The following is a 20,529-nucleotide window of genomic DNA, read 5'->3' as shown; positions in this document are numbered from 1 at the left end:
GAAAACAGCTTCTTCCCAAGGTGATCCAGCCTCTTGGATTCCCAATCCAGGGGGCGGAAGGGAATGCACCATGGGATGTTGAGGCTTGGATGACCAAACTCTGGGTTAGGGTGTTGGGTCAGGAAAGCTGGGTCATTAGGTACAGGCCAATGGCAGCAAGCTATTGTCCTATTAACAGGAACCCCTGCACTTGGTTGGACCAGGCCCCCATCAGGACATCAGTGAGGGCTTTGTTAAAGGGCAAAAGGGGTTCTGACGAGGAAGCCCCAGGTTGAATCACGTCAGTCAGGAAGTTAGCCCTGACAGCCACCAAAAGCAGCTTGAGGCCGAAGACCTTGGCCGCACTTCATACCACCATGGAGTTAGATGCCCCCTTCGCTGTAGCCATGGTATTGGAAGAAAGCATACCAGTGTCAGGGGAGGTATCCAGACTGCTGGCTTCACTCAGTTTCTGAGCCCAGTCCAAGGGTCTTCAAGCTAGTATTCTAAAGGGTCCAGCGACCTCTCTATACTCTCACCGAACTCACACCCATAAGAATAAGGGTCAGGATCTGACCTAGGAAGAAAGGTCCCTGCCAAAGTCAGAATCAATGTTGAGCAACACCTCTACCGCTCCATGTTGGAGTCAGCAATGAGTATAGGATTGATGCCGCCAGTGGGCCCAGGCAGCATCAGGAGCATTGACACTGGAACCGTCATAAGGGAAGGTCGTAGTAGTACGACCAGTGCTGGTTCGGATCCGGACGCAGGTCCCTGGGTGCCCCTTGGAGCTGAGGCTGAAGCTGTCAGTGCTGAACCCAAAAGGGGCCCCTGCCATCCCAGCGGGACCCTAAGGCCTTGTAAAATTCCTTCAATTGGGCAGGGGTGGCTCTGGCTCCTGGAAACTTAGGGAGACACGGAGCCGACCCAGAAGTAAGCTGTGAAGACAGAGGCTTAGAGTGAGGAAGCTCCTTCTCCCGCATTCCGTTGTCCAACGTGGTGAAGTCAAAGAGCGCTTGTGCTTCTTCGATTTCTTCTTGTGCTTATCCAAATGTCTCGATGATTTTCAATGGGACGAAGAGGAGTGGTGATGGCTCCATGAGCGGTCTCAGGACTTTCCTCTCGACTGAGAGCGATGCGGAGCCGGACGCCAGGCTGCAAGTAGCTTTAGGGACCGCTACCTCAAAATCTTAGGGTTTGTGGCCCGGCAGTCGGAGCACAACTTCGGGTCGTTGTCGCGCCCCAAACCACAGGCACACAAGGTGCGGATCCATCACCAACCTCATGTGGTGACAGGAGTCACAGGGCTTGAAGCCAGTCTTCCATGATGACATCCTCGACGCACCAAGAAGTAAAAAAACTTCAACAAAAGTCGAAAGGCCAGTCAAAAAGCGACTATAGGGGTTGCTATCTTCAGATCTGTGCGTAGACTTTTGCAGAAAGAAAAGAAATGACATCAGTCCTCCAGGCTGGCGCCTGTATACGACCCATATCATCCTATCTGGTGACCATAATGCCAATGATGGACACTGTGTCGCAGACGTCACCTAACAGCATGCAGGGGTACTGCTCGAAGAAAAATCTCCGGATCCAGATTGACACCTGAGAGAAATTCTAATGTAAGTAATCTACAACTAGAAGTCTCAATCAAATGCAGTGTCTCAGCACTCAACTATCTCCTGTACATTTAATCCAGATACATAATAGGGTTATTATTGTTGACCAAGCTACATATATTACAGACATGCAGCCACTACGATGATATAAAGGCTGCACATGCTGTAGCACTTACCAAAAGTGACTGATGACTCAGAATGATAGTAGCCACTGGACTGCCTTTTTTTCACCATGGAGCACAAATCAAGGCTGGTGAGAGTTTCTTCTCCAAAGTAATGGCTTTTAAATTCCTCATATAGTTTTATGTCTATTTTCTTTAAGCCCTGAAAATACAAAAATGAACTAGTATAAGGCATACACATCATCAACTTTATAATTTTTTTTTTTTTAGGCAAATGTGTGTTTGATTTTTATACAGTTCTCATAGAACGGCTAAATAAGGTGAGTGCATAAATCTCCTTATGACACCTTTACAAATGTACAGTGAAAATTACAATGAGTTGTGCAGTAGACTTGAAAATAACATTCTACAGAATTGTAAATGTTGAATTTTGTCCATTCGTTCATCATGCCAGCGGAAGAAAATGTAAGTGAACAAGAAGTGCATGAAAAGCAATTGTGTTGATATACAATAATGTGGCTTTACAATTGCTTAGAAAGACAAAACAGAAGCTGCTGTTGAGTGCTACATGTGTAGCTGCACCATTTTCAGAAAAGAATGCAGCACAATTTTATGTATGCTCAATGTATTCTTATAACATTTACACTGATTTTATACAAGTATAAAAATTCCTTGGGCAGTTCAGTCATTTTCATAATTTTATGTTACTATTAAGAAAAGCTATTTTATTGTGTTTCTCCTGGACTTGTTTGATTTTTGTATCTGCATTCTTGCTGCATTTCATCTCACTGCACTAAACTGCCTCTCTCGGCATCTGCTTTCCTTAAAAAATTAATACAATTCTATGTCAGGCCCGGAGGCTCCGATTATGCTCATCTTTCTTTCGCTGTATTTATCACAGCAGACTTATGTGAATAACAACTATCTTTCCCAGAACACACAGAGAAAGCAAAATTAACAGAATAATCACTCACATGACAGTCTCTAATATACAGGGAGTGCAGAATTATTAGGCAAGTTGTATTTTTGAGGATTAATTTTATTATTGAACAACAACCATGTTCTCAATGAACCCAAAAAACTCATTAATATCAAAACTGAATATTTTTGGAAGTAGTTTTTAGTTTGTTTTTAGTTTTAGCTATGTTAGGGGGATATCTGTGTGTGCAGGTGACTATCACTGTGCATAATTATTAGGCAACTTAACAAAAAAAAATATATACCCATTTCAATTATTTTCCATTACCAGTGAAACCAATATAACATCTCAACATTCACAAATATACATTTCTGACATTCAAAAACAAAACAAAAACAAATCAGTGACCAATATAGCCACCTTTCTTTGCAAGGACACTCAAAAGCCTGCCATCCATGGATTCTGTCAGTGTTTTGATCTGTTCACCATCAACATTGCGTGCAGCAGCAACCACAGTCTCCCAGACACTGTTCAGAGAGGTGTACTGTTTTCCCTCCTTGTAAATCTCACATTTGATGATGGACCACAGGTTCTCAATGGGGTTCAGATCAGGTGAACAAGGAGGCCATGTCATTAGATTTCCTTCTTTTATACCCTTTCCTGCCAGCCACGCTGTGGAGTACTTGGACGCGTGTGATGGAGCATTGTCCTGCATGAAAATCATGTTTTTCTTGAAGGATGCAGACTTCTTCCTGTACCACTGCTTGAAGAAGGTGTCTTCCAGGAACTGGCAGTAGGACTGGGAGTTGAGCTTGACTCCATCCTCAACCCGAAAAGGCCCCACAAGCTCATCTTTGATCATACCAGCCCAAACCAGTACTCCACCTCCACCTTGCTGGCGTCTGAGTCGGACTGGAGCTCTCTGCCCTTTACCAATCCAGCCACGGGCCCATCCATCTGGCCCATCAAGACTCACTCTCATTTCATCAGTCCATAAAACCTTAGAAAAATCAGTCTTGAGATATTTCTTGGTCCAGTCTTGACGTTTCAGCTTGTGTGTCTTGTTCAGTGGTGGTCGTCTTTCAGCCTTTCTTACCTTGGCCATGACTCTGAGTATTGCACACCTTGTGCTTTTGGGCACTCCAGTGATGTTGCAGCTCTGAAATATGGCCAAACTGGTGGCAAGTGGCATCGTGGCAGCTGCACGCTTGACTTTTCTCAGTTCATGGGCAGTTATTTTGCGCCTTGGTTTTTCCACACGCTTCTTCCGACCCTGTTGACTATTTGGAATGAAACGCTTGATTGTTCGATGATCACGCTTCAGAAGCTTTGCAATTTTAAGAGTGCTGCATCCCTCTGCAAGATATCTCACTTTTTTGACTTTTCTGAGCCTGTCAAGTCCTTCTTTTGACCCATTTTGCCAAAGGAAAGGAAGTTGCCTAATAATTATGCACACCTGATATAGGGTGTTGATGTCATTAGACCACACCCCTTCTCATTACAGAGATGCACATCACCTAATATGCTTAATTGGTAGTAGGCTTTCGAGCCTATACAGCTTGGAGTAAGACAACATCCATAAAGAGGATGATGTGGTCAAAATACTCATTTGCCTAATAATTCTGCACTCCCTGTAGCTCCAGAAGCCTACAGTTAAGTCTCCTCGCCTCTCTGGCTTTCCTTGAATGTTTACGCAGTCTATGTGGCCTTCTATGGCGCGCAATTTGTATGGGAATGGTGTTCCCACAATTACTTGCGTTTCTTTCCATCACTGATGCGTTAACTCTGGGTTTTAATTCCCTTTAGCTTGCAGCGGGAGCTCCTGTCAGCGCTCCTCACGCAGTGATCTCTCTCCTTTGGGCTTCTTGTTTGCGGTCCTTGATGCTATCCACTAGAGGGTGCTCGCAGACCATAGAAACGCGAACATTGGGCGCTCCAAATTGCCAGTACAGCAGAGTTTCTCAACACGTTGCAGAACCTTGTCTTTCCTTGCCCCTAGCAACCTGGAGCAGTGACGCCCCAAGGAGTCAGCATTGGTCAATTTCGCTCTTTCTTGGAAGTTTTACTTTTCTGAATATTGCGGTGACCACCACCCCTGCCATGCGGTTTGTAGTGACCCCAGGGCTCCAGTCTTGTGTGCCAGAGGATTTCGGTATCACATAGTTTTTTCTTCATTCATCAATTCCTGCCTCTATTTTGTGGCCCATCACCCTAGGCTGTCAGTTTACATCCTGATTACCTACTGTCAGCTATTTCGCCTCTGCAGGAACGGGCCCAGGCTGCATAACCTACGAATTACTGGAGTGACTGATCCCCTCGGAGTCTCTGGCTCTCATAATAAGCTAGGTTGCCTTGTACCGTATCAAGTCCTGCTATGGAGGATACCGAGGCCACAAATTGTGTAAAGGAAGCAATCGCTTATGTCTCAAGATGAGGATTTTTGTGATGATGTGGATGCCTCCATCCAGCATCCAGGCTACAGTCTCCCCGTGCTGGCTCCCTTGGAGAAAAAGATGGAGCGGCTGGCACAAGCCATATGCAGGGGTCCCCAAAACATCTTAACATCCCTTGTTTTCCCTTCAGGCGGTTAAGCGGTCCCTGGATCAGGAAGTGGATAAGAAAGCTTTTGAGTGTCTTAAGAAGGCCTTCTTTCTGTCTCAACCTCAGTTACCCCTTTAACCTTCTCACTCAACCTCCCTCCTCTGGGGATGGAGAAGATTTGCAAGGTGATTCCGTTGGCAATCTAGGTCCCTCTGGGCCATAGTGCCCTTCATCTGGGGAGGCGACTCAGGCCCCGCAGGATAATCTGGTGGCAGATATGCTGGACCTGGAGGATTTGCTTCACCCCAGGACTTCTGTGTGGTCCCCCAGTGAAAAGGTAGCAGCTTATGTGGCAAGTCGTTTATGAAAGCCCCTAGACAAGGTTTGTGCTCGTCCTCGAACAGCAAGGTAGCCCAAACGCCAGAGACTGATGAAAGAATAAACACCATTTTAGCAAAGTACTTCAAGGATCCGAAGAAGGACATTGGCCGCTCCTGGCAGTCATGCCAAGATAAACTTTAGGATGTATCAGGACCCCCACCAAAATCCTTGACATGGCCGAGGAGGCCAAGCAATGTGGCTCCCTAATTCCGCCCGAGATTGTTTCTGGCTGGACCCAGCGGGCTGTTATTTTCCTGGGGAATGCTAACTACACGTTGTCCACAGAGAGGAGGTGGTCCCTGCTCATCAAGGTGGAGTTGAAATTGGGGGAATTGGAATCCTCAGAGGCAAGTCCTTTGGCACAAAAGGGGTTATTTGGGGTCCCGTTTATTAAAGAATTAGGGAAGTTCCCCAGACAAGGCGCAAGTCTCCATTAAGAAGATTTTTTTCTTCCAAGATTTTTGGTGGGGCTGGGGGAGGTAGAGGACACTCGTCCGGTGGCTTCATGTCAAATGCGTCCCAAAAAGGCCAAGGCTCCATCATAATCAGTGGAAAGACCCTGCACGCTTTGGGGGTTCTACCCTTCCCCTCATTTTCAACAAGCCTGTTGAAACAGAGCCGGTAGTCGTGGCTGCCCCAAGGATCTTCCGAAGGTAATGACTCTCGATTCTTTCCAACTGAAGGTGGGAGGGTGGCTGGCACTGTTCCAAGAAAACTGGTGGGAATTGACAAGAGATGCCTGGGTCCCTCGGATATTCAGGGGCTACGGTCTGGAGTTTGCAGGTACTCCTGTCCAACTAGTCAGTCCTCGACCTTTGGCTTTTTTGCGGTCAAGAGATTTGCTCCTCAACAAATTGGCAATCGTATAGTCATCCATGCAGCCAAATGGATTTATAAGCAATGTTTTCCTGGTGGAGAAGAAGGCAGGAGGTCTGCATCCAGTGATCAACCTCAGGGACTTCAAAGGGTGGCTGGTGTATCACCATTTCAAGATGGAGGGCATCCATCTACTGCGCTGTCTCCTGTACCCCATGGATTGGCTTGTTCATCTGCACCTCAAGGATACTTACATCACAGTTCCGGTGTTTCCTCCTCATCACAGGTTCCTGCAGTTCACATGGAATCTTTAGGGGTTTGAGTTTCAAAGTCTTCCCTTTGGTCTGTCCTCCACCCATTGGTGCTTCTCAAAGGTACTCAAACCGGTGCTGGAGTTTCTCCAAACCAGGGGAATTTGCTTGATCATCTACTTGGACGACATTCTGCTGATGGACCAGTGCCCGCGAACTCTGGTGGATCATCATCAGATGGCAGTGGATTTGTTGGAGAGATTGGGCCTTTTGATCAACTAACAGAAGTTATTGCTCATTGCGGAGCAGAGGACTACCTTACTCTGTTTTGTGACTGATTACTAAACATCCACCCTGAGTCTTTCTCCCAAGAAAATGGTGAAAATTCATCACAAACTGCGCAAGACTTTGGCTTGTCCTCAGATGTCCCTCAGGAACTTGGCCAGGTTAGTGGTCTTTCCCAGCCCACTACAGGGCTCTGTAAAGGTTGAAGGAACATTATTTGCAAGACGGGCTGCCCTACGAAGTTGTATGATGGAACACCCTCCTTGCATTTACCCCGCATGCCTTTACAACACAGACACTACCCCTACTGCGACATTACCACACAAGTTGTAACAACAACTTGCCTGGGGGGGGGGCTGGACTTTGTAGTAATATAGAGAGGTGTGGAAGTTAATCAAATAACTACTTGTCTCTTTGATGCCATGTAGTGTGGCGACAAATTAAGGCAGCAATCTCATTATGTGAGAGCCTGGATAACAGCCTCTCTGATTATGCCAGGGCTACCACTATAATAGGGCTTGAATGCTTGTGATTTCAATCTCTACTATAACTATTTCCTTATTTTGCTACCTTTCTGCAAATCTACATACTGGGGCTGGACTAAGCAATAGTTTCAGGGTTGGAATGCCTTTCAGTCTGAAAACTTACTAATTTGCATGTTTTAAGGATTTTCACCAGCTCATCTCTAATCTCTTCCCATGAGAAAGGTTGGAAGTGTACTCATGACAATGGCAAGGTTGGGGAAAAAAGTGGTTGGAGGGAAAGTGAACTTGTAAACGCTCAATAGATTTTCACATAAACAAATCTACACATGCATATTTACTTGTGCTAAAATACAGTTCACGAGTATTTTCTACAAGTACGATTTCCTGGTCTACTCCTGTAAGTTCTTGTGTATTTATGAAAGCCACTAATTCAAAATCATATACCACGGGTGCACATTTGTGACTTTCTTGAAGAACGGCGTCCCTAATTAGGTCTGGTGTTAACATAGACATTTTGTTTTTATTAAACCTCTATTTCTCCCTCTAGATATCGGCTGGCTTTACTGTGAGTGATCACATTCCACTCTTCCACAAGGAGCATATTGGCGCACAAAGTAGTTTTGTAGTTTTGTTCAGTGCTAGCAACTATTGTGGCAATCAGTGGTGTAACGAAACTGTGAGGCCTTTGGTATGCCACTGGTGGCATGTGCTTTTTGAGACCAAAAACATTTTTTTGCCAGTGTTTGTTACAATGGTGAGGGCCTGACAACTCCCACAACAATAGAGTGTTACAACAGCCATGTCAAAGCACGCATTGACGAAACCAAAAGACTCACAAAAAATGTCAGATGGGTTGGCTTTGCCAGTGCTTGTTTATTTTCATGCTTCCCACAATCTACTTGGAAATGGTTACACTGATTTTCATTAGGAATATTTTTGGGAAATACTAACATGCATCAACACATTTTACTAAATGACGCATCAAAGAAATAGCACCTAAAGTTTCATAGTAGCGAAACATTTTTTTCCCACTTGCATTTTTTTCTGAACACTTTATTTTGAAAGCAAAGAATCATCACCCTTGCTTACAAGCATTTGCAAACATCTGCATCTAATCAGAGAGCATTCCGGGAGCATTATAATTAGCCTCATATTGTTAAACTTTTCAACATCTGTGTACACTATTTTTTTTTTTTACTGGAACACTGTCAGTAGTGAAGTGTGACCTTAAAACGTTTATGTATAGCGCTCACCCTAATGAAGGCTTTTCATTAATGAACCATAAATACAAGTTCGAACAGCATTAAAATATGGACACACATATTACCTCAAGCGCAGACAGTTCCTTTCTCTGTAAACTGGCACCCAAAGGATTTATGCTGCAGGGGGTTGGGCCATGAAAACCTGTTGCCCTTGACCCAAAACAATATGTCCTGGGCGTCGGGAATTCCACATCCCTGAATATAAATTAATATTCCACCTCCAGTCACTTTGTGGAGGAATGTTACAGAATTATTTCTTTTGCCGGGAATGAGGCTACCAAGCAGGAGTGATTGGGCGATTCAACAGCTTGTCAACTTGGGCATATTCTGTTGCACGAAGAAAGAGGGGGCATTAACAGAGTTGTGGGACTGTATTACCAAGACTGCTATGTTATTGGTTATTCTGCTGTTTTTGATGTTATGATAGCTAGGAAATGGTAAATATTGGCTACTTAATTGGCAGATGTAACATTTTTGTAATCAGCTATAAAGAGCACACATATGAAGTAAACTGCTTAAATATCAAATTCAACATTTGAGTTAGCAGCAAAGCTTTTGCTGCTTATATTGAGAGCAACCTTCATGACATGAGTTGTGGTACACTCCAGATCAGGCCCATAAGTCTAAAAGAAAAATTGCACCTGGTTTTGCAATTGGAATGCTACAGCTAAATTATGTAAATTATCTGTCACTGTGCATGGTAGAGGGTAGGCCAAGCAGCATAATGATTACATGTAAAACTTGAGTTGTTGCACACACTGAGGCACACAGTTTTAAAAACTGTTCCTTGGCATCAGTACTATGCCGCAAGTGAAGTGCCACACATTTAATCTTGCGCAGTTGAAAAAAAACTATTTCTGTACAACGCAAGATTGAAAATAGATAGGACAGTCCTTCTCATTCATATAATCAAGTAATGTGTATACAAAAATCACAAGTGAGAGCCAATTGGATCACAATTGTACATGTTTCATTCATACCGCATCATGTCCTGGGACACTCTATTTCCACTGACCATAGTTTTACTTAGACAAAGGCCTCCCTTTCTGTCAATGCCTTCTGTTTTGCAGAGTAAAGCTGTGCTTATACAGAAGGGCAGGTAGGTCTTTATACTACCGATGTGAAACAGCATGGTTTTGCGTTGTCTCCAAAGAAGGCTTCTATGGGCATGCTTAAAAATAAACTTTTGCGGCCATGTCTAAAAGCCTACTTTTTGTCATTAGCTTTTCACATTTAGGTAGCACCTTTAAGGTTGCATGGCCTAGCCCCATAATATCTATAATAAACAGTGGAGAATACCTACATCTCTTTTTCACTACTTAGGCTGTGATAAGTTTTTTTTCCTATGGTTGAAATCTGTTTGGAAATAAAAAACTATTTTTCCATTATTCAGGGTAGGAAAAAGTTAGATATCAAGTATTCATGGGTATAAAATGTATTAAACTATAGCTAAATAACTCAGAGGTTGAAACTGCTCTGTTCCCCCAATCTCTTTCTGCTGCAAGCAAGAAGGGGGTGGGCGGCGGGAGACGGGGACTTGGGTTCAAAACCGTTCTAGGTTGTTTTCAGGAAGGGCTTCCTCATATAAATGAGATATCTGCTGGGTTGGAATGCTCCATACAATGTCTCTGGAGATGTGCCATTCTGAAAGATCCGCAAAGCAGGGATTTCTGGGATAGTTTAACAGACAACAAAGGAAACCCCTTAAAAAATGTAGACTAGTTTGCATCTGGGGTTCTTTGTAGGACTAGACACAGAGTGGTTATCAATTATTCACTAGTATGCCCTGTAACAAATGAGTCCCTGTCCTGCCATTTGATAAGTTTTGTTTTGACCAATGACTTTGTGTTTCACCACTGCGCATATTAGTTGCTCAATGTTCACCAGTAGCACATGGTATGTTTTGTTCAGTTGAGCCGCCTATTGGCTTTGACATGGCATTAGCCATTACTTTCTGTATTCAGTTTAGCCGCCTATGGGCTTTGACATTGCATTAGTCATTACATTCTGTATTCTGACTATTGGCTTTGACATGGCATTAGCCATTACTTTCTGTATTCAGTTTAGCCGCCTATGGGCTTTGACATTGCATTAGCCATTACATTATGTATTCTGCCTATTGGCTTTGACATGCTGTATCCAGTCTAGCCGCCTATTGGCTTTGACATTGCATTCCTATTGACTTTGACATGATGTATTCAATTTAGCTGCCTATTGACTTTGACATGCTATTAGATATTCTGCCTATGGGCTTTGACATGATATTATATATTGCATTTTGTATTCAGCTTAACTGCCTATTGGCTTTGACATGATATTCAGCTCCGCTGCCTATTGGCTTTGACATGATATTATACATTGCATTTTATATTCAGCTCAGCTGCCTATGGGCTTTGACATGATATAAGACATTGCATTTTGTATTCAGCTTAGATGCCTATTGGCTTTGACATGACACTAGACATTGCATTTGATATTTAGGTTAGCTGCCTATTGCCTTTAACATGACATTGCATTTGATATTTAGGTTAGCTGCCCATTGCCTTTAACGTGGAGTTAGACATTGCTGTATTTTTCCAAGCTGTGTTTTTGCACCAGATGAACCAAGATGTTTTGCTCTCACAGTAGACTAGACCTGATAAGAGAGAGTACATGGGCGTTGTTTCTCTTCCCTTGAGCTTGGGAACAGGAGTAGTCTTGGAGACCTGGCCAGTCTCCAAAGGGCTTGCTCAGTTTCCCAGGTCTGAGAGGAGGGGGCACACCTTTGTAACGAATGTAACAGGCTGCAGAGAGTCAGATTCGAATCTGCCGGACCTCGTGCTGGAGCTTGGCGCCAGCTGCCAGCATCCCGTGTGGGTAGATGACACTCTTTCTCGCGGCTGACAGGGGTCATCAGCTTGCAGACCTTAGAAAGATGTAGCTGTAAATAGTTCCTACACGGTGAAGTATTTGTTTTGCTTTGCATTCAATATCTTATAAATATAACCTGCTGTGTATATTGCAAACTGATATATTTTGTTTGATTAACGCGGACTTGAAAGCTACTAATTCGTCATTCATTCATAAACATTGTGGTTGGGGAAGAATAAAATAACAATAAAAGTCTTCTTTGACCTCAGAAGTGCATTTCTGTTGTGTTATGTTAGTGCTTAGAGACTAAATAAGAGGAAAGCACTACAATTGGTACCTGGAGTCGTGGGGTCGGTCATTAAGAGGTGATTAAAGGGTTTGACGAGTTAGTAGATTTCTAAGTGCACACTTTAAAAGTGTAATTGTTTTTTGTTGTTTGGAGAATTACAGAAATAGTTTTCTGTTTGGGGAATCACAGTAGCACGGCAGACCATGTCTGAGAATACATGTGTTGATGAACTGCCTGATGGTGCTAAGAAAAACTGTGAATTGTTTTCTGTTTGGGGAATTACAGAAGAAAATGCATGTGTAGCTAAAAGGCCTGATGTTGTTTTGAGAAATAATTCCTGTTGTATATATGTAGAAAACGTGTGTTTTGGAAGTAATGATGACAGAAAGGTCTGGATACCTTTATCTGCTTACAGAGAAATGCAGGAGAAATGTAGGCAGTTGGAACATGAAAATAGGAATTTACGTGAGCAAATTAGCCCGACTGAAAGTTATAAAAAGGCTGTTTTTGAAGAATCTTTCTTGTCCCATTCCAGTAATGAGGGGGTTAAGACAGCTCCGAGCTGCACTGAGTTTTCGTGTGAGCCAGGGTCTTTGGCAGACAAAATGCATTCCTTAACTGATAACACGGACGAGAGAGCTCAGAATGTGATTTACAAGTTACTGTTGCAAAATGCACAAGTAAAACGAAGGATTTTAGAGCAAGACACCCCGAGTTTCATTAGCTTGTTTGATTTTTGGATAAAGAATAGCTCTCATTTGAGAGAAATCCTAACACTTTTGTATATGGTCACTGTGAAAAATTATATGCAGCTGCGCGCTTGTGATTTGGCAAATGAAATAATGCAGACTTTAGGTTTCTGCGCAGTGCAAGAAGGAAATACTTATGTATATTTAAATCAAGAACAAGGAAAGAAAATACTGCCCCTAGCTAGAATCATACAATGGATCTGGTACTTGCAAGACAGGGCTAGAGTACCACAGATAAAAGAGTTACCAATGAAATTGTGTGCACCATTTGAATTCGTGTCTACTGAAGATAAAAAGCATGTTTGTTTTACTAATGATCCATTGACTGAAATGTTGCTTTCTGGCACAGTAGAAGGAACAGCGTTGTATAATGTGTGTCAGATTTTAAAGCAAGAGCTACGTGAGATGTGTAATTTTTACGCTGATTTTTGGTTCTTTGATAATGTTTTAGCACCTAACTGGTTCAATTACCTTGCAGATGTTAATGAGAAAAATGCAGAGAGAGAAGTGTTCACCCAGAATTCTGCCTTAGTGGGGATGGCTATGTGGGTGCCCCAGAAATGTGAAAAGGCCACTTACAGGTGGGCAGAGATGAGAGAGATGCCCATTCCCCTAGATTTGATAAAAACTGTGCAGCATGCACAAAAGCAATCTGTCATGCAAGCAGTCACAGAGCAGTTGGGGAGAGGAAAGTTACCAGAACAGAAATGGCAAATTGATCAGGTTTTAGGGAAAGTGATTGCTGCAAATTACCAAGGAAAAATCGAAATTATGCTGATACCTAGAAAAGAATCTGATTCATTCATACAAATTGGAGACAGAATGGCCCAACTTGGCAAAAATGCAGTGAATGGAGGTTTGGTAAAGAAGGAGTCTGCCCCAGCCCTTCTGACAGTGCAAGAAAAGGGAAGCTGTGGTGCAGCAGATAAAAACCTCAGTGCTGATGTGTGGGCTGAAGCCCCAAGTGATCCTCCAGAACCTGCAGAAAATATAACAAAGGGCCCCAAAAACGTCCTGCTGATTATAAAACAGGGAAAGAAAGAGGAAGGGTGCAGTTTAAATGAAAAATGTTATTTGCAAGAAAAGTCATACTTGTTTCTTTTGCAGATCCTACCACGTTTCGCCACTGTCCCTGAGTGTGCTGCGTGGTCCCCCTTCCGGTGTGTGCGTGTGGGGTCGGGGAAGGGACCGAATCCCCAACCTGAACCTGGCTGAGTAAAGTGCCAGCACCATGGATCCATTTTGCGCAAACTGCGCCTTCAGTTCAAGTTCAACTTGTTTGCTGTGTTTTTTTTTTTTTCCCTCTCGTATGGAACTCTGACTTTTGCTTACCTTCCAGAAAACCTTTCAGGTGGACCGTGCACCTTTACATGAGCAGAACTCATGCCACATCAAATTGCTAACACTGTTGAATTAGAGACTCATTCAGAGTATAAAAATTGCCCAGTCTTTTTTTTATGTAGATGTATCTGATGTGAAAGGTTATGAAATCAATGTGTTGATTCACTTCTATTGCTTTACAGGGATTGCTTTGATCATAATGTTTTTTTTTTGTGCTGATGTTTTTTTTTTTTTGTTTTGTTTTTTTGAAATATGAGATATGTGAAACAAAAATTCATTGGTCAAAGGGCGGAATGTCCTGCCATTTGATAAGTTTTGTTTTGACCAATGACTTTGTGTTTCACCACTGCGCATATTAGTTGCTCAATGTTCACCAGTAGCACATGGTATGTTTTGTTCAGTTGAGCCGCCTATTGGCTTTGACATGGCATTAGCCATTACTTTCTGTATTCAGTTTAGCCGCCTATGGGCTTTGACATTGCATTAGTCATTACATTCTGTATTCTGACTATTGGCTTTGACATGGCATTAGCCATTACTTTCTGTATTCAGTTTAGCCGCCTATGGGCTTTGACATTGCATTAGCCATTACATTCTGTATTCTGCCTATTGGCTTTGACATGCTGTATCCAGTCTAGCCGCCTATTGGCTTTGACATTGCATTCCTATTGACTTTGACATGATGTATTCAATTTAGCTGCCTATTGACTTTGACATGCTATTAGATATTCTGCCTATGGGCTTTGACATGATATTATATATTGCATTTTGTATTCAGCTTAACTGCCTATTGGCTTTGACATGATATTCAGCTCCGCTGCCTATTGGCTTTGACATGATATTATACATTGCATTTTATATTCAGCTCAGCTGCCTATGGGCTTTGACATGATATAAGACATTGCATTTTGTATTCAGCTTAGATGCCTATTGGCTTTGACATGACACTAGACATTGCATTTGATATTTAGGTTAGCTGCCTATTGCCTTTAACATGACATTGCATTTGATATTTAGGTTAGCTGCCCATTGCCTTTAACGTGGAGTTAGACATTGCTGTATTTTTCCAAGCTGTGTTTTTGCACCAGATGAACCAAGATGTTTTGCTCTCACAGTAGACTAGACCTGATAAGAGAGAGTACATGGGCGTTGTTTCTCTTCCCTTGAGCTTGGGAACAGGAGTAGTCTTGGAGACCTGGCCAGTCTCCAAAGGGCTTGCTCAGTTTCCCAGGTCTGAGAGGAGGGGGCACACCTTTGTAACGAATGTAACAGGCTGCAGAGAGTCAGATTCGAATCTGCCGGACCTCGTGCTGGAGCTTGGCGCCAGCTGCCAGCATCCCGTGTGGGTAGATGACACTCTTTCTCGCGGCTGACAGGGGTCATCAGCTTGCAGACCTTAGAAAGATGTAGCTGTAAATAGTTCCTACACGGTGAAGTATTTGTTTTGCTTTGCATTCAATATCTTATAAATATAACCTGCTGTGTATATTGCAAACTGATATATTTTGTTTGATTAACGCGGACTTGAAAGCTACTAATTCGTCATTCATTCATAAACATTGTGGTTGGGGAAGAATAAAATAACAATAAAAGTCTTCTTTGACCTCAGAAGTGCATTTCTGTTGTGTTATGTTAGTGCTTAGAGACTAAATAAGAGGAAAGCACTACAGTCCCCAAACACGAGTTCATCAAAACATAATTCAACTTGGGAGAGTACAGAAGAAGAAGATATATATTTAATGTCTACCTGGGGAAGGACTGAAGGAAACCTGCTTCTCCTTGTGCTTTTTTTGGAAGTACTTCAAGGATCTGACTGGCTGGCTGCCAGTAGCTTGAGGGACCGAAAAGGCCCAAGACAGTATCCTTGGTGGAAGAACCAAAGGACCAGTGGGGAATAGATTTAGAGCTTCATCTTCAACTTCATCTTAACGTTTGTGTGGCCCCTCTGGCACAGACATATTTTAGGACTCCCTGTTTGAACATTTACACTAATCAGTATTAGCAGAGGGGCTGCCCCTTTTGTGGACAAATTAACTTTCACCAGTTCCCCTTCCGATCAGGGGGGCAATAAGACCAAGGTCCTCCCCTGTTGCTCTCTTCCCCAGGTAAGGGAACATGGCAACAGCTAGTTTGATTTGTTGTGTTTGGACCTAAGGGTTTTGCAGCAAAGGGACATGGGAGTTAGTGTCCTGACTGTTTTTGTTATCTGATCACAATCATCTTCTGAAAAGTTCTGTTTTGTTGCTTGAGTATTGTTATTGTAACTGTATTTCAGTTTGCTTTACTAATATGTGTGTTGCAAGATGACTTTTTTTATTTATCTTTGGCGTTTTCTTCTGTCTGCAAAGTCTGTCTGCTGCACCTGCACTTTTCAACCTCACTTTCGATTGAACTGAATTGCATTTTCATTTTTAGCTCATATCACATACATTTATCAGCATTCCCATCGCACAAATATTTCTAGGGGGGTGGTTCTCCATTCTACCGGGCATACAGTATTTGAATTTGAAAATCAAAGTTTTAGAGAGAAAACAGACATAGTATCTCTCTGACTGAAAGGTTGCACATGCCATAAGTCAAATAATGAACAAAAGCTTTGAAGATGGTTTTACCACTGAGAACTGCACCAAAAGTAGAGGATCTTGGATTAGAATCTTGAATACATTTTTAGTTGGTGGAGTTCTATCATGTGACAACTCCTCTTCCAGTGATTATGAAGAACATGGTCATGCGGCACAACAAAGCATGAAAGCAGTGTTAGGATTGGACGCAGGGCAGGCTGACAGTCTGTGCCTGCAGTCCAGTCTAGGAGCAGATGGGAGCGGCAAGGCATGGTGCGGAGCAAAAATGTAAGTTTGTTTTCATTATATATATATTTTTTATGTTGTGTCATGAAGTATTTGGGCCACAGTGGACCTGTACCAAAGGACACCAACGAATCCCACACATTTAAAAAAAGTAAATACACAATGGTGGTATGCCTTGCACAAAACCATTGGACACATTTATTTCCCCAGAAGTATGGGTGAAAAAAGTCAAATTCTACACATGTGACAGATAAATTCAGGAAAATACAGGGAAGGGTAGAGTTCTTACTAACCTGCTTTCCATACTTCTCTCAACGAAAAACGTACCCACATGTATGGATGCGCTTACTGCTTGAGACAAGACGAGAGCAATCCAGTGCCCATGTCGGGACCACACTTATAGTACATTGACTTCATATGGTCATAGTTTTCAACCATTCTTATTGCAGATGATAGGCCCAACCATACAAGTGGCTTACTATTTTTACTGAAAGAAGTGTGGAAACTCTGGGTGGTAGGAATTTCGTGGCTCCCCAAATATTCCAAAACTTCCTCGCAGAAATGTGAGTAAAATCCATCATTTTAGACTAAGTCTGACGTTCAGAAGGCATTGTTGAGAAGAAAATGTAGTGTGATCTACACTAGTCACACCAACCACCATGTACTCAGCTGGGTGACTCGTTTTCAAAATTGTCTACGATTTTTAAGATTAACTCAGTGTTGGGCCCAGATCCAAATAAACAGATCAAAAACATTTCTGAGGAAAACTATTAACGTTTCCATGTTGTATTTTTGAGCCTTTCTTGTTGCAGGTAATAAGCCCCTACACACAAGAATCTGTCACACATATTTGGCATTATCAACTGAATTTCTCTCCATTTTAAACTTTCAAATATAAGCCAATGTACAAGAAAGAACTTATTTTGCAAAATGCTCTCTGAATCACATGATATTATGAGTATCCCCCAAATTCAGAGATGTACAAATAAACACTACTGCTGAAACTCATTATCCTGGGCACATTTATGCAATGCATTCACTTAATTCATATCCATTTTTCACACATTAGACTTTACTATATGAATTGATTTAAGGTCAGTACACAATAAAACATATTTCTAAGCTGCAGCTCTGTTAGTGGCCCTGTGCATCGAGTGCTTTTGGACAACCAACAAACAGTATACATCCCTGCGGCCAGAACAGCCCGACAGGCATAACGGGATATTGCTTTTATAGACTGGCTATCAGGACAAAAATGTACAAATGAAAACATTTTCACCTAATTCTAGTTATTCCTATTGTGTCAGCAGGGTCTCTTATACCTACATATCATCTGCATGGAGCGGTAGCTGATTGACGTTTGCATTTCATCGCTATCAAAGGTCTCTAGAATACATTTTGTCTACTGCTAAAGAAGCTGTCGCATTCATGCACCTTCATTCTCTGCACAGATGCAAATTCACAGGCCCGTAACTGCACCACAAGGATCTTCATGGCCTCCATGAGTGGAGTTCTTCATCAGTCAGTGCATGGAGAGCAGAGCTCTGTACCAATCACCCCATGTCGCTCCACCACACTCACCACAGACGCATTTGCTTCCTATGAATAACCGGCCTCTATCTTACTAACTGTGCGAGAATGGCTGCAGCCATCTTGCAAAACAATAAGGGGTGCTGACGCCATTCCCGTTTTTGTGACTCCTCTGAGGCAAAAATATAGAATGCAATAACTGCACCCTACTCTAATGTGTCTGTAGTGTGCAGCCTCCTAATTATTGTCCCTCCATAATTGTGATCATGTTTGATATGTGAAATATAATTATGGTCCCTATGGGAGTCAATAAACTAATCGTCATGGCGTCTTTGCTGACCACTCTCCCCCAAGCAGGGGATTTTAATGTTAGTTAGGTGGGTAAACATAGGCATATAGCAACAAGTATATCACGCAGGTTAGAGGATGCTTCAGCTTCTGGAATCTGACAACAAAAAGACTGCTCAGGTTACATTGACTTTGAAGGCCCCAGCCTATAATTACATGTCTAGCACTAAGGTTGCAGAGATCTTATGGGTTCAAGCATCTGTCAATAAAGCTGTCCCTAAGGTTACAAAGGCCTTACAGGCCTAAGCCAGCAGAACTATCATTCAGGAAACATAGCTACAGGTTCGGGCCTCTCACAAGAGAGATTACTCAGGTTATAGAGAAAGTACATGGTCAGTTAACTGATACACGGACCCTACAGGCTAATTTCTCAAACAGATCTATTCAAGAATTCATAAAGATCTTTCACACATTCTTTGGACATCAACATTTTGGCTAGGATCACATGTATCTCAAAGGATGAGGTATGTGACAGTGAAACTGTTCTCTGTATACAAAGGTCTCTGACTGCAAAGCTTAGGTTATAAAGGTCCAGGCCCTCTGCAGTAAAACCTTCACTCAAGATTACACAAATATGGCTGGCTACAGCATCTAAAAGCAAAGGTAATCACTGACAGACAGCATAAGCTCAAGCATCTGTTAGCAGAGCAATTCCTTGGGTAACACAGAAGGCAGACGCTCTTGCTGTTAACTGCTCATCTTTTTTGTACAGACTCTAAGGAAAGTTTGACCCCTTCCGAATGCCACAAATCTGACCTGGATGAAACACATGTTACAGAAATGATGCCCTCTGGAAAGTAGGGTTTGATAGCACAAGAGGCAAAAAGCCCAAAAGCACAAAACCCCTCAAGTGCTGTGACCTAGTGTAAGTCAGTTCTTGGAAGGCTGAAGTTTGTGTTTCGGGTCAGATCACGACTGGGGTAGATTGAAATGGCAGAAGTGGTAGAGAGCTGAAGAAAGCCCAGGACTGAAGAAGATTTGGCAGGCTTGGAGCAAAACTGGAGTTGGACTAAAACAGAAGCTGGCAGGCCTGGAGCAGAGCTGGATTAAGACCAAGAGAAGATCAGAGCCACGGAAGGAAGGAAAACAACAAATACATCAGCAAGAGTAATCCTCAAGAGTTGTAACACATTGGTCCTTGTGCCACAAACTGAAGCAAGGCTGCATTTCACGCTAAAATGTACCACACAATGACAGATTTATATTTTAACGCCTGTATGAATAATATTGCGAATTTCGCATCCCACTAGTAAACGGCTAAGGCTTTTACAACAGAGCTATCAAGGTACACACGTCTCAGAGGCCTAAGTTTCTGAAAGCAAGGCTCCTTCTCATACTGTGTAGCTTATAAAGGTCAGCCATACAGCAGAGAGGTATCACCAAGTTTACACAGCTCGTCCAGGCTCAGGCATCGCAAAACAATCCTGCCATACGTTACACAGATCGTACAGAATTAAGTTTAAAACAGCACACAGTTCTTCCGATTATAGAGCTATTGTGTTGCCTGTAGGTCACAAGTTATAATCCGTGTAATATTGCTCAGTGAGCCACGACCATCATCAAGGAACTGCAGGTAAAGCACAAAACATACGTGTAGAACCTTCATAAAAAGGGGTTGCTCTGGGTAGTAATAACGCTTTATTAGTAAGAGCTATATAAATGGTTAATGGAGTAATCGCACACATACACTCTTTTAGTGCATGCATATAAATCATAGTTTAGACCAAACTGGGGTTAAGATCCAACTAACCATGAGCCAGAATAACTCTTCAATAAACGGAGTGATGAGGGCCATCCAAGTGAGTCACTGGTGCCGCGCCCAACTGAAATTAAAAGTAACAGACCTCCTCATTCTAGTAAATCAATCCGGAAATTTCACCAAAAGACCAATGGAAAACACACCATTAGTATGTATCTAAGACGAGCATGCCGTCAGTAAACACTGTGATTGCTCTCTA

The 20,529-nt window shown here is 42.6% G+C and overlaps 1 protein-coding gene across 6 annotated transcripts in view; it reads right to left on the bottom strand.

Moving 5' to 3' along the window:
• AKAP7 (A-kinase anchoring protein 7) overlaps positions 1-20,529 on the bottom strand; it is a 1,205,386-nt gene that overhangs the window by 475,546 nt on the left and 709,311 nt on the right. For all 6 annotated transcript variants that reach the window (XM_069234874.1, XM_069234875.1, XM_069234876.1 and 3 more), the window contains exon 7: positions 1,772-1,919. In XM_069234874.1, coding sequence (XP_069090975.1) covers positions 1,772-1,919 — 148 coding nt within the window. The remainder of the gene's footprint in view (positions 1-1,771; positions 1,920-20,529) is intronic.

This window comes from Pleurodeles waltl, chromosome 5 (assembly GCF_031143425.1).
Source record: "Pleurodeles waltl isolate 20211129_DDA chromosome 5, aPleWal1.hap1.20221129, whole genome shotgun sequence".
NCBI classification, from domain to species: Eukaryota; Metazoa; Chordata; class Amphibia; order Caudata; family Salamandridae; genus Pleurodeles; species Pleurodeles waltl.
The sequence above is the reverse complement of the archived record's forward strand: the minus strand, read 5'-3'. Positions and strand labels throughout refer to the sequence as shown.